This window comes from Acipenser ruthenus, chromosome 11 (genome assembly GCF_902713425.1).
Source record: "Acipenser ruthenus chromosome 11, fAciRut3.2 maternal haplotype, whole genome shotgun sequence".
NCBI lineage: Eukaryota > Metazoa > Chordata > Actinopteri > Acipenseriformes > Acipenseridae > Acipenser > Acipenser ruthenus.
Window position 1 is genome coordinate 34,149,165 of NC_081199.1, and position 14,678 is coordinate 34,163,842.

General features: G+C 37.0%; 1 protein-coding gene across 3 annotated transcripts in view; it reads right to left on the reverse strand.

The window, feature by feature from the left end:
• The window catches only part of LOC117427018 (plakophilin-4-like), a 55,491-nt gene extending 40,865 nt beyond the window's left edge, over nt 1-14,626 (reverse strand). The window contains exons 1-3 of one of the 3 annotated variants that reach the window (XM_059033790.1): nt 14,445-14,626; nt 11,253-11,331; nt 115-248 (exon numbers count right to left, since the gene is read on the reverse strand). In XM_059033790.1, the coding sequence (XP_058889773.1) occupies nt 115-243 (129 nt within the window). In that variant the 5' untranslated portion in view covers nt 244-248; nt 11,253-11,331; nt 14,445-14,626. The remainder of the gene's footprint in view (nt 1-114; nt 249-11,252; nt 11,332-14,444) is intronic. The other 2 variants (XM_059033789.1, XM_034045359.3) reach the window with 2 other exon arrangements.
• Nucleotides 14,627-14,678: the final 52 nt, after the last annotated feature.

Consider the following 14,678-nt stretch of genomic DNA (forward strand, 5'->3'; position numbering starts at 1 on the left):
TACCAGTGAGGAAAACAAAGTTAATAAAAACTAATTACAAAGGTGGATTGTTCTTTTGCAGGTTTTCACAGCTGCTAACTCAAATGTTACATTTTTTGCTGTACAGTACGGTACCTGCTCCTTGACAGAAGCGAGTATGTTGGTGGCTGTGCTCTCGGGCTCCATGGCAGGGTTAGTGGATCCTTCTCGGATGGTCAATAGCAGCCCCTCCTCCACCGATGGGTTTGGCTCAGGAGCAGGCATGCCTCCTGTAAAAGACAGAACACCACAAGCTGTTACTGCTGTACATACAGTACTACGAACACAGGTGGCACACAGTAGACCTTCTTAACCATCAAGACAGTAAAACACCCCAGGATATACAGTTGTGCAGTCTACTACAGCTAAATGCTATAAGCTACAATGGGGACTATGGAACATTGGTATCTTGAGTTGGTCTCATGTCATCTTTGGTTTGAGACCTACTGTATGCTCTAGAGCCAGGGGTAGGCAGCACCATTTCCCAAGGACCGTTCTACTACAGATTTAATAGGCACAATGAAAGCTGATTTAATTCAGCAGACAGCATAGCTGATTATAAAAATCTATTTTTTCTCTACGGATGCTCAAGCCAAATCAAAGTGAACTTTGACATGAAAACTGCATACAAACGTGAGAGTCATCATAATACAATCCCTCAGCAATACACATATGAGCTTTCAGCAGTTTCCAAAAAATTGTATATTTATATTGTATATTTTATAAATAAACGTAATAATTGGACGAGCTTCTACATTTTGTTTATGATCCTACAATTCTCTGCAAGTGTCATTTGATGCCTAAGCTTTGCTATTTCATTGGGATGCCCCAGGGAGTCGCTGATCTTTCAGAAACCTTGTCATCTAATAGATTTCAACCAGTGTAGTTCAGTAAATCTTCAACCCATCTTACCCATAAAACAAGTCCCATGTTTTAGATCGGAATCTGTTGAAAAACCAACAATGGGTTCTTTATATGCCAAAACAACAAAAACATGACTGTACGTGTAAAATCTAAAGTGTGACACGAAGGCTTCCACTATATCCCACTCACCTGGAATATGCCTAGGGTTGCCAGAGAATTTAAAAACAGGATTACATTAGTTCAGTCACCTGTGATATTTAATATCTACAAAAAGTGTATCTTATCTAATAAAAAACATGCATCCTGAAGTGAAACAATGTACTGAAGATTGTGTGAGGTTCAAGTTGTATTTATTGTGACCATTTGCACTGTGTCACCTCCCTTCAGATCCATTCAATGCGACAGGTACCATAGGAATATGCAGGTTCCATTCAGGGCATCGTTTCAATTATACGGTATGTGACAAGAGCTTCAGAGGTCGATGGCTGTGGAACATTCAGTTCCACAAAAAGAGAAAATAAACTGTCCAAGCTGCCTTAGCACATGACACAAATTAAATGTAAACCCTTTGGAAAACATTCAAAATCCCCATCGTCTTTCCCCTTGCTTAGGAACAGCTACAGTATGTTTGAACCCGTACACAGGCGGCACACCCTGCCGCACAACACAAAGTCAGATTACTTCCTCCCACAACTCCTCTCTGGATTAATTCCCTTTACCAACGCTAATCAATTAATACCTACATCTTTAATATTCTTTAAGAGCTATCAGGCTGTGTGTTTGCCCTGGGGAAATACATTTTACAGGACATATTTATCAACCACCTCATAATTTGACAATATATAAATCTGTACCAGATACTGTATATTGAATATTACATTATCAGTTATTAGATCATTAATCACATCCTGTGCTTACCATAAAACATGCTCTGGCTTGCAAAGCAGTGTTCTGAGGAAAGCAGGAAAATGCAGATGTTCAGAAAGTTGACAGGAGTGATGTAATGTGTTTAATAGACGACAAAAAAAAAAAAAAAAAAAAAACATCCTGAGCAGACGAAGCAGAATATTTGGTAAATTGTATCCAGTCCTGTTAAATTTAAGCCCCAAACAGGCAGCTGTTCCTGTAGTGTATGGGATAGGTGCCATGAAGTGCTTTGCCTATTCTAATATATTTTACTTAATTTATGGATTTATAATCCAATCCACCATGCTGTACATTATGAAATGCACTGATCATTGTTTCTTTATTATGATTTTGTGGAGTTGTGCGACCGAAAGACAAACAAAACGAGCATTTACACAGTGCTGGAGCTGAATACAGAACGGAGAAGAACCACAAAACAAACCCACAAAAAGTAAGTAGGTTGAACTGAAACTGAACAGGATCAGGCTGACCATGAAATTCAGTGTGCTATTCAAAAACATACTTAACCATTTCAACATGCAACATCGAATAGTACTTTTTTTCTCTTTTGAGAGAGAGATATTAAAATCGATTAATTCAGGGATTATTTTACTTGCTGGATCTTCACTTTCCTTTTCAACAGACTACTGTATGCTTCGACGCAGATTCATTTTGAACCATATTCATGGCCTCTTCGCAACTGTCTTTTTTAGGTAGAACCTTGAGCTCAGTCTGTCAATTTGTAGCCTCTCTGTTGTCTCGCTGTTGTCTCTGCGCTGTTGTCTCTGTGCCCTTATCGTGCTGTTGTCTCTGTACCCTCGTCGCGCTGTTGTCTCTGTACCCTCGTCGCGCTGTTGTCTCTGTACCGTTACTGGTGTTGATGAAAAGGCTACAGGCTCAGGGTTGGGGTCAATTCCTTTTTCAATTCCTTTCAAAATAAATTTCTAAATTCCAATTCCTTCAAAGGAATTGGAATTGATATTTTAGAGACATAATTGTTGTGATCCTTCAACTGCTTTCATTTGAAACCAATTTAATTGACTAAGTGACTTCAATTTATGTAATTAGTTGCCACTCTGAGAAGCTCATTTTAACAGAATACTGCCAATTGCAATTTTGATCAATGATGCGCTGGAACTGATTAAAAGGGAATAGGAATTTGTGTAAAACACTTATTGGTGGCAGTACAACACTGGATTGGAATGCAAGCAAAGACACATTCAAAACTAGTCTGGGTAAGCATGTTATTCAAAATAACAAATGAATCCCACGCTAGATATACCTAAGCTTATCGTATGCATGGATGTATTTTAGCCATCAGATTTTGCAGGCTTTTCAAGGGATTGCTAATGTTTTTCTTACCTCTTATTAGCACAAGCAATATTATACATGCACCTCCCACCCCTATAAGCAATATTCTTTCTTTTCTACTGTTTTTGGTGTAAAAAACAAAACAACAACAAGAAGTTGGGACCTGTGAATGCTGCTAGTGTTAAATTAGGCAATATAATGGATATGTCCTTGGTTCACACACCTTAACTAGTTTTCAGCAAAAAAAAATAAAATATTCAGTTTGTTTTTCCAAGGGCACCTGATGCTAGATTTGTCAATAATGGTGCAGTACTGTAAATGCAACATTAGATCCCCTGGGGGTACACCTTTCACTGGAGATTTCTCTTTACTGTGCCCAGTTCAGTGTCAAAAGTAGGCCAATCCATTTTCACCTGGAAACAAAACCATTTAAGAGATCCTCTACTTATTTTTATGTTCCAGCAAGGCTTGTGAACAGAAAATGACTCATTTGCTTCTAGTTTGACACACCCTAGAAAATATTCAGGAATGTTTCCAACTGGAGAAGCCGTTTACCTCCAACATTTACTGTACTGAAACACATACCCACTGAACATGAACTCACTGGGGTCAATGGGCGGATCAAACACACACTGCAAATAAACTTGTATATATAATGTCAATAAAACATACCAGCTTACAAAATAATAGTAATTTAGCTTGAGTGTCTTGGTACGTTTGATAAATACTATAAATACTATACGAGTGCTATAACATCTGTTTCTATATCTGACTATTTTAATATATTAAACCAGAAGCATCTTGCAGTACTGTTCATAGTGTGTAATTTATATATATATATATATAAAATGACAATGCTGGATAGCCGAAACATTCACGAATGACACATAAATAAGGTATTTTTTTATTATTATTGCTATTATTTAAGCAAGTTGCATTTATGCTAGACAGTATTACTTGGTTAACTAAAAAGCAAATTATTTCACAGAAAATTTGACTCAACAGATACACTTGCTGTAAATCAGTATATCTAACCAATGTCAAGTACCTGCTCCCTTGAGAGTTGCTGTAGTGGCTACATTACCTTCTATTGAAGCAAATGGCAACGAAACCCACTTCATTTCAACAAATACCCTGGAAGTTTCAAAATACAATAAACAGCGTTGATCTGTGAAACACATCAACCTAGGTTTTCATACATTTTGTCTACAGTACAACAGCAAAGACTTTCAGCATTCATAAAATTGCACAATTTAACTGTCTAGTTATTATTGTGTACAACAGTGCACATACTCTAGCTTAAGGATGTCTTATTCATTCAGTGCAATTCAGTGACATTTTTATGGGTGGATATCTTTATTTACCATTTGCAGCCTGCCACCTCTTCCAACAGCTACCATTTCTGCCTTAGAACCCAACCCCCCCCCCCTACCCCCCCCCCCCCCCCCCCACCCCCCCCCCCCCCCCCCCCCCCAAAAACCCACAATTTTACATTACATCCTTAAACCAGATTAACCAGTGCCAAATCCCACTGACGATGAACAGGATCAGTGTTCATCATGAAAACAGAATCCAGAATAACAATACTTACTGGTATGCAGGTTAAACACATTACGCACAAGGACAGCAACAATATAATCTTCACTTAAATTGTACCTTTTCATTTAATCATTTCTAGTTCCTGAAATGATGCATCATCTTTCTTTCATTCGCAAATCCTTTTGCCTACATTAAAAACACAAGCGGGAAAACAACTTTTTTTTTCTTGCTATTTGGTCAGAGCTCTAACAAATTACCAGAGTCATGGCAACGGTCCCACACGCTACAGTTTGCAGAGCCAATAATGTGAAAATAGAAAAACCCAGAAACTTGATCCCACACTAAGGTTTTAAGAAAAACATACACTGTATATTTTGTCAAAAGATGCTGTGTTTGGGGAATTGTAGATTTTGACTTTAATATTGAAAATGTAAGCTTATAAAATACCAGCAAGGTTACGTTTTTCCACAATGTTATATCATTACTGAGAGAATTACTGTATACCTACACTACTTCTACAACCACTTCCACTGTACTTTAACTTGCACGTTCCTGAGAGGTAATATTTCTAATGCATCCAAAATTTCTACAACAAACCAGATCTTAGCAATTCAGCTACCATCCATGTCTCGCAGCTCATTAACACTCCATTCATGTCTACTGCATTCATGTCATCACTAATTAATATGTCCCCAAACTACATTTAAATCCTAAACTATCCTCCATTAGACTCATAAAATGCAACTCCCAATGCCTGAAGCAGTTACCAATAGTTTTGTAAAGCTCTGACCAGATTTTTGTTTCCTACTGTATAAATACTCGCTGAAATCCTCCAACATACATCATTATCCATTACAGTATATTTGTCCCCCCCTCCCCTACTTTTTTTAAAATATAAAAAAAGATTAACTGGCGTGTGGTACGATATTATGCATAATATTACTGTCATGTGGTAGCATTTATACAACCCCTACTTGACCTGAACCCAAAGCATAATGCTCCTCTTCAGTCAAAAATTATATTCTGCACTGTTTCTCTATTTTAAACAGGGTATGCAGCCACTTCTACCAGAGCAAAATGGATCCATTCAATTGTAAAGCACTACAGTATGTATGGTAGAGTTGATATGAACTCTGTCCTCCAAAAGAAACAAAATACACACACTTCTCAGATTTTTTTGATATTGCATTTGAGAGTACCTGGATGTGTTTTAGGAAGAATCCCAAAGTATCATCTCTCAACTCTCATTATTTAAGTTATGGGCCTATAATTGGGTGGGGGTTGCCTGTGATGGATGAAAACAAGCACTGAAAAGGGGCCATGTTTGACAGGTCAGATCTTACAAAGTATTCAAGAAGTCTTCTTCATACTCGCTGCACGCACAGAACCGTTTATGTATTCAGTAATATGTTTGTGTATGGGGGGGGGGGGGGGGGTATATGAATTGTAAAATGTATCCTTCTACTGAAATATGGCACACTATCCTTAATTACACATTTCTGTACACTCACTAGTTTGTAGGTTTACATGCATCTAGATATCAAATAACTGATGGAACAGACAGCAAACAAAAATGGATTCTATGTAAATTAGTGTCAGCTAAACCACAGTATTATATGGAGGATTTAAAACAGTCTCAAAATTGTATTTAGCACTTTTTTCTATGCTGGGAAGCACTTACTGTATATAGTACGTGCACAAAGCAGGGATGGGACAACATGCACAACAGAGTGGTTTCCAAATTGCGGGTCCACAAGATTGCTTTAGGGGGGCCTCAACACATTCAGAAATATTGTCCAGTCTCAGATGGCAAAGCAATGCTCCCTGCATGAGGGATCATGTTATTTACAGGAACGCTGCTACTACCTACTCATCAGCTCAACTGTACATTAATAATCTCAACTTCCAATGCCCGTGCTAACAGCATGCATCGTTACACAACAAAAAGGGATTACAAGAAGAAAGTGTTACATATTTGAAAATTGTACTATACTGTATATAATCATTCATCCAAATGAGCAAATATCCCTTGCAATTTCTTTTACTGGGCATAATATCAAGGTCAAAAGAATCCAATTTTATTCTACAAGTTCAGTATCACACTGGCATATGACACTTTGAATGACATAACCTTAGATAATGTATTTATTACAATTAAAAACTTGACATACCACACAGTATAACAAAATAAGAGTCATTTTCTTTCTAAAAGACAAATCACTCCTGCCAACAACAGTAAACTTTAAGGAATGTGCAGCTGCACGATAATGTGTAACCCAAGGTTTTTACTGTAACAATGAAGACCAACTGATACAAGACATACTCTGGCGAAGAAAAACAAAAATCTTTAGTACAGTCATTATAATCGTACACGTTTAAATTTTAAATTTGAGTAAACAAAAAGATCCCAACAGTAACACTATATTTCATGCTTTTTACAGACATGCAGCAATCAATGCCATTTTTCTTAGCAGGCTTTAGTGGCTCAGAGCTCTCTGCTGTTCATATGCATGGCTGACAGACAGAGATTGGAGAGAGATTGTTCCTGCTACCGCTCCCACTTAACAATAGTACAGCACTGCAGCATTCTCAGGGTATTAACGTATGCTAAACCAGACCGCCCACTACAGTATCCGCAAAAGTATGTGTGTGTGAAGGATCTTACTAAAACTACAGTAGATCTGTATTTATTTATCCCTAACATTAATATTTCTTATGAGATACTTTCTACCATTACCTCAAAGTACTGTACCATACAGTACCCCTACCCATTATGTTCACTGTCTAGACTCAAAGAATGCAGAAGAAATGTTTGATCTCCAAGGCAATTTACCTTGTGACAAAGTCTCTTACAAAATAATCTGAGCATGGAATCCAACCAAAAAGTAGTCAAATAAAAGTTAGACCTTTTTTTCCTGATCATATGGGTTTATTTTCCTGTAATGTATTTGATAATCAGATTACAACGTTTTTAGAATTAAGCATTTTCAACCAGTTTCAAATTACACCAAGATACAGTAGATATTAAGTTTGTCTTAAATTTACATTGCAGCTGTTAGACCCGTAATTTGTATTTTCATTGTACAAAATCTGTTGACATGCTTTTTGTTTACAACCTGGTCACAAAAATACCATTCACAACTGCAGTACAGTATTTCCACTATAAGCCAGTGCTTTACATTGACTGGGACAATAACTGCAAAGCCTGGTGGTACAGCAAAGTACTGTAGTAACTGATTTCAGTGTTTTATTTGTGATTTGTGCATAAGCAAGCATAAAATAGTTGCTGGTAATGTTTAAAAGGGAAAAAGATTAAATTTAATTGTATACATGTGTACTTACAGATTTTACCACTGGAAAGCCTGTGGTTACCCCTTTTTTCCTGTTATGACTTTGAGATAAAATGTTCATGGTGGTAAGACAAAAACCCAACAATGTGCCTCTCTGCATAAACAAGAATAGCAACACTCTGTTAAGAGGACTGCCATCTCCTAAAACAGATCATACAAATAATTTAGGCTGTATTGTTTAAATTACTGAGCAACAGTTAAAATATATCAACACTAGGACGCAACTCTTTGCATATCCCTACAGTAACTAAAATACACAACAGTTACAGTAGCCTATTTACATAGTACGTGACTATTTCTTAATTCAAACGCTAACCAATGCATCCAGGTCTTATCAAATTGCAAGTATGGAAATAAGACTCCTACTGCACATCATTTCAAACCATTCCAGCTTTTACTTTTACTAGTGTATGTAGGTAATAAGTGTGCCTTGTTAAGATCAAAAGCCAAACCAGGCATCGATGAAACAGCTATGCAATGAGAGTCTGATCGCCATCCCTGAATATTATCAACAAGAATGAAGTCAAATAAACCACTACCAAGGCTTCCTGGACATATTACAAACACTCTGGATATGAATGGGAACAGTGATAGTGGCTGACACTGGCAAGTATCAGTGTTGGTTTTTATAGCAGTACAACAGCTATGGGATTATAATTCAGAAGAAATGACACAGGACTACAAACAGCTGGCTTGTTTTAGTATGAAAGACCCATTATTGTTTTTACTTTAGTTTGTATGTTTACTTTAAAGCAAATGTAACTATCTGTACTGTAAACAAAAAGGTTTTAAAAGCCAACAGAAAATGGATGAGTGTTTACTGCAGAGTCTCCTTTCCCCACCCATGCATTACAGTATCAAGCACAGTTTTTAAAACTCTTGGCTTAGCTAGTTTATCAACACTATCGAGGACAGACGTACAGTAATGAATCAACAGTAAGGTTCTTCTCTACTCGATCAGAATCTTAAAAAAAAAAAAAGCAATTCCTCAGTTTAATCATGAGTTTTCACAATAATAAATCCTCTGTTCCTGGGATGCATTGTATCTGGATTAACTCCCACATACTATTTCCTAATAGCTGTACATGGTGTGAAGACCTATGAGGAATGTTGATACCACAGTGGACCAATTTCTCCACTTGTGACAACCATGTTTTTTTTTATCAGCACAAAAAATAAAAAAAAATAAAAAAAACCCTGATAGTGAATACTACATGATTTACTTTTGTTGTTGGTGCTCTGCAAAGAAAATAAAAATAACAAAACGAAATAGAGGCCTCTGATCACTATTTCATCTCTTTTTCTCTGTCTCTCCCCCCTCTCCCTGCTCCTCCTACCCCCACTGTCACCTCTCGCCGTAACCTCCGCTCTCTCTCCCCCTCTGTCCTTGCCTCCACTGCTCTCTCTCACCTCCCTCCTTCTCCTTCTCCACCCTTGCTCCGCAGTGGTGGAACGACCTTCCTACAGATGCCAAGGACTGCCCAGTCCCTGACCACATTCCGGCGCCTCCTTAAGACTCACCTCTTCAAACAGCACCTGTAGAACTCCTCTGTTGTATCCTGGGACACTATCACCCTTCATTTAAACATGCTTTATTTTGCTCTTATCTGCCCCCTATTTTACTGCATTTAATCCTGTACCTCAGAATATTGTAATCTGCCAAGTGTTTAATCTGTAGTATTTTGTACTTAATCATATCCTGATGTAACTATCACTATTTAATCATATCCTGATGTAACTTTCACTATTATCTGCTGTATTATTGAATTGTGGTTTGTCACACTTGAGAATTATTGTATTTCTTGTTCTTATTGTATGACTTATATTGTAACACTTGAATGTATTTGTATTTGCTTGCGATTGTAAGTCGCCCTGGATAAGGGCGTCTGCTAAGAAATAAATAATAATAATAATAATAATAATAATAATGTTCTACTTAAATACAGTGTAATAATAATAAAAAATAGAAAATCTGATGAACAGTAAACTGCATCAGTAAACTCCATTTGCTGCCCTGGATACTATTCAAACAGCGTCCTGGCCTTGTGTAAACAAAAAGAGTGCAGGTGTCAGGGTGGACTATGGCTGACAATTCATTCTCGTGTTTCCATCACACCTTGCTGCAAGTGTGCGACTTATGACTAATGTGCACTTGTTTTTACTGCCTCGTTCTCAAGAAGCATTGACAACCGGGATGCTGCTAGTTAAGACAGGCGATGGTATATAATAAAAAAAATATATACAATTTGAATTTCGACTTAAAGGGGGGGGGGGGAGTAAATCAAACATTTTAGACCTGTATCTAATTTAGTACTGCAAGCAAATTATACAGGAGTACAGGAGTACTGTAGTTATTTTTATATTTTAGTGTTACAATTTTAACAACTGCAAACTGTCATTGTAATTCAATTTCATCAAGGTTTATATATTTAAAAAAAAAAAAAAAAAAAAAGACCACATACACATTCAATAGATCTGCTCTCTGTCACTCAGTCAAGTTGAAGCTTGAATGAATGAATGAATGCATTCTGGACAAAGGAGGGGATTAGTAACCAAGACAAACCCCACAAAGTATTATATATCAGTCACAATCGCATTATTCTGTAGACTAAAATAACACACTTTGAACATTCTTTTAAACAAGTAGTTGAATTAATGACATCATAGAGCTCCACCCCTTCTTTAGCTGGTGGGCACAGTTAATACTTAGTCATGTCAAATCACAAACATATGCACTACTTCCGGATGTTATAATAAAGCACATTATCTAGTAAACAGGGAAAAAGTAAATCAGAATCACATTTGATTATGCATTGAGACAGCTGTAACAGAACAGTTCTTATCTATTCTTACAGTATCTTTGCATACATACTTTATTGTGGTTTTAATTTGTTTGAGTTCATTCAAGAGGCGATGGGGTTTATTTGATCAACCTACAAACCAACGGAATAAACCACATCAACCACCTCTCTGGTTATCCCTGGATAACCCGTAAAAATAAATGCTGGACACAACCTAGGTAGATTCTCTGTTGTGGCTTATCCCGGTAGGATGATTAAATAAGCCATGTAGCCTATTCAATATATTGGGAGCAGGTATTTAACAATACGACTGGAAATTCAAGTTTGTATTGGATGCTAATGGGGGCGTACAGTAGAAGACTAGACTCCACCAAGGCTTTCCTCAGTCCTGTGGTAAGGAGGTTATAGTGACAAAGCAAAGAACCGTCAAACACTGAAAAGCACAGGTTATAGCCAATCCTACCTCCTTAGAAACTCAACTTCATTGCAGGTGGAATTGGGTGTCTCCAACTCTTAATGCTGTCGATATTCTTTCTCTAAAACTGAAATTGAAGGTTTAAAAAGCAACCCAAACATTCATGGAGTTATTATTATTATTTATTTCTTAGCAGACGCCCTTATCCAGGGCGACTTACAATCGTAAGCAAATACATTTCAAGTGTTACAATACAAGTAATACAATATGAGCAAGAAATACAATAACTTTTGTTCAAGCAAAGTACAAGTGTGACAAACCACAATTCAATAATACAGCAGATAACAGTGATAGTTACATCAGGATATGATTAAATAGTGATAGTCATTTATTATAGTTCAGAGCTATAATAAAAGCAATGGTTCTGCTTCGAACTAGCAGGGAGAACCCTAGTACTTTTACAACTGAACACGCCTCCTTGTTCCGGAATAAAAAAAAATAAAAAAATAAAAAACATGCAAGACTTTCTACTCTGTTCAGTCTGCTTCTTTATAGATCATCAAGGAGATAACGACCAAACAGGGTAAATTAAGCAAGCTTAGAGCCCAGAGCCGTATATTACAGACATCTTTAAAGAAAAAAAAAACGTTTCCTTATTGACAAAGAGAACTCATAATCACACAGCATGTTTGTTTGTTTGTTTTTAAACACGTGCACATTTCAAATAGTGTTTTCTATAAACACAACTAAGAATTCAAGTGGTTTACATCACCCTTGTGCCAACCAGTCTGGGATCTCTGATACCCAGTAATCAAAAAATACTTGGACCTCCTAAATCTGAGGCATTATTTTAATAATAGGGTAGTGATAAATGGTGGGATTGATGCATGCATAGCCCATTTCCCAACCCTCATTTAAACTACTACACATTTTCCAGTGCACTACTAACTATATACACACACACACACACACACACACCCCAAAAGATCAAAGGGAATGAGGAAAAAAAAATGTTTTCCTTATCAAAACACAGCCATCCTTACCAAAATACCTATGCTGCTCTAACCGTTACAAAACACTAACACGCCACTTCTTGTTTTGGTTTCAACAACGCAGCCAAATCTCACTGAAGCCACAATATAAAGTTCCGGATGCTAACGACTGGAGAACCTGATGTTTTCTACTATTTGCAGGCATGCAAAGCATAGGCCAGATGTGATAACAAATCAGACAACAAATACTATCCCGCCAATCTGTCCAAGCTCTTTGTGGTTGCATTTTTATCATTATTGATGTGTAGCATGCAAGCCACATTTAGCTTGCAGTTCTTTGGTACTAGTGCATAGTAGACAAAAAGTACGGTGTCATTATACATCATAAGCAAGCAATGCTTCAAATACAGTCTATATGAAAACCTGAAATACTGTAGATTGCCATGGTGGTTGTTGCTGTGTGATCTGTGCAAAGGCATAATTCTTCCAGTTGCCTAATCAATTATGAAATCATAGCTACTGTAACAGTGTGCATTCTGCCTGGCTGGATAAAACTGTGTCTTTTTATCCTAATACAAATATTTGAAATCACCAATAGTCCGAACATCATAATACTGCAGTATCACAAGCAATCTGTTATCAAAGTTGGTGCAATTAATTAGGTTTCAAAGGCAGAAGAACTGCAGGAACACTACAAGAACATATTGGCCAACTATAGATGCTGATTTCACAATGAGTGCTATTTGTTACAGTACAGTATCATGATCATTGTATCAAAATTAAGTCTCAAATCTATTAATTCGGCCGACACTCATGCTGTTAGTTTTGAACATTTGGTCAGAGGTAGTGATAGTGATACATTTTTTAATGTATGATTTGGTTTTAAAGATTTGTAACCAGCAAGTATGTTAGACCTTCCTGAAATCCCTAGGATTACCAGGAATAAAACCATAAAGCTGATAAATAAATAAATAAATGATTACTAAAGCGCAGATTCGATAAACAGCGCTTCAAATCTTACAGCCAGTATCGGGGGTTCCATATTATGAATATAAGTCGCTTTTATTCAAGAACAAACTATAAATAAAGTTATAAAAAAAAAAAAAAAAAAAAAGTTTTGGCGGCTCTGTCCTTAATTATGATGTGCAGTTTCATGAAATCTGATAACTCTTTTCTTTTGTTGTTATGTTAAGCGGGTTCCCTGCTGGGGTGTTTTGTTGTTTCAGATGGAAATTGACACGCCCAGCAATTCTACAGCAGTACCAGATAACTATCGGTTCAATCGAAATAAACTTTTTTTTTTTTTTTTTTTTTTTTTTTTTTTTAAGGTGTGTTTATATGTTCAAAACAACCAATCACAAGGAAAATGTAAATTATTTTCAAATATACTCTAGTTCAGAAATGAAAAAAAACAAAATAGGGACCCCCCCCCCCCCCCCCCCCCCGAATACATACTACAGAGCTTACGTGTATTTAACGACTTAGTGTTTAAGAAAGCACAGGCCAAAAGAAAAAAGTTAGGCTGATCAAATTACTTTCGGGACAAAAAAAATAGTATCTGTTGATCGCTTCAAGTTACAGTAACAGTGCAAACTGTCTTGGCTCTAACAAAAACAGACTACTTCTGTTAGATTTGGTAATCAGAAAAAGCTCTTTTCAATTCTGTGTTTTAAAAAAAAAATCGAGTTCAGCGCAGTACCCATGAACGAAAACGAGGTATTATGCGCTACTGTCCTCCAATGGTAAGCGTCTTTTTTCCTCTTTCTCCGAGTATTCTTCAGATTCCTACACAGCACACACCTGCCTCTTCATTCAACCACACCGCAATCACTGACACTACACACTGAAGACCCCAAGCATATTACATTGTAATCAGACTTAAATATCAATAACGTGAGATCATCCACTTTCTACACCCCGTCAACAAGACGTGCCTCATTTTTGCAGTCCTAATACATTTAGATTTCATGCATAAAACGAGACATGCATTGCCAATCCTTGGGTTAGGTGTAAACAAGTCACAAGGTAAAGATTACTTTGTATCACATAATTAATAATCGACACGAGCGTTCCATTCGATTGTTTGGCGTATTTTAAAAGCACGGCATGCTGTAACTTACCACGTTTTAGTTGCGATTCAAACATGTTTAATTACGCAAAACCATAAATACGCGAGTTTAGTATAGAGTACTATATATGCACACGAGATGAATCCATTTTAATGCGTTTTGCATGGATAAATACTTACTATGAGGAGGAGGGGTATTAAGCCAGCCCGTACGTTTTGAAGAAGGGCGCCATCGAAAGGATTACATTTAATAATACCACAAATCACCAAAACCCAAGTCCTATAACTAGCTCGTCTCCACAGTGTGTGGAACGAGTTCTCTTCTCTCTCCTCCTGCGGCTCTACGAGAAGGCATGACGTCACTACACTGTAGCTTTCTAGGTCTGGATTCCATTGGGCAAACGCCCAAAAGGT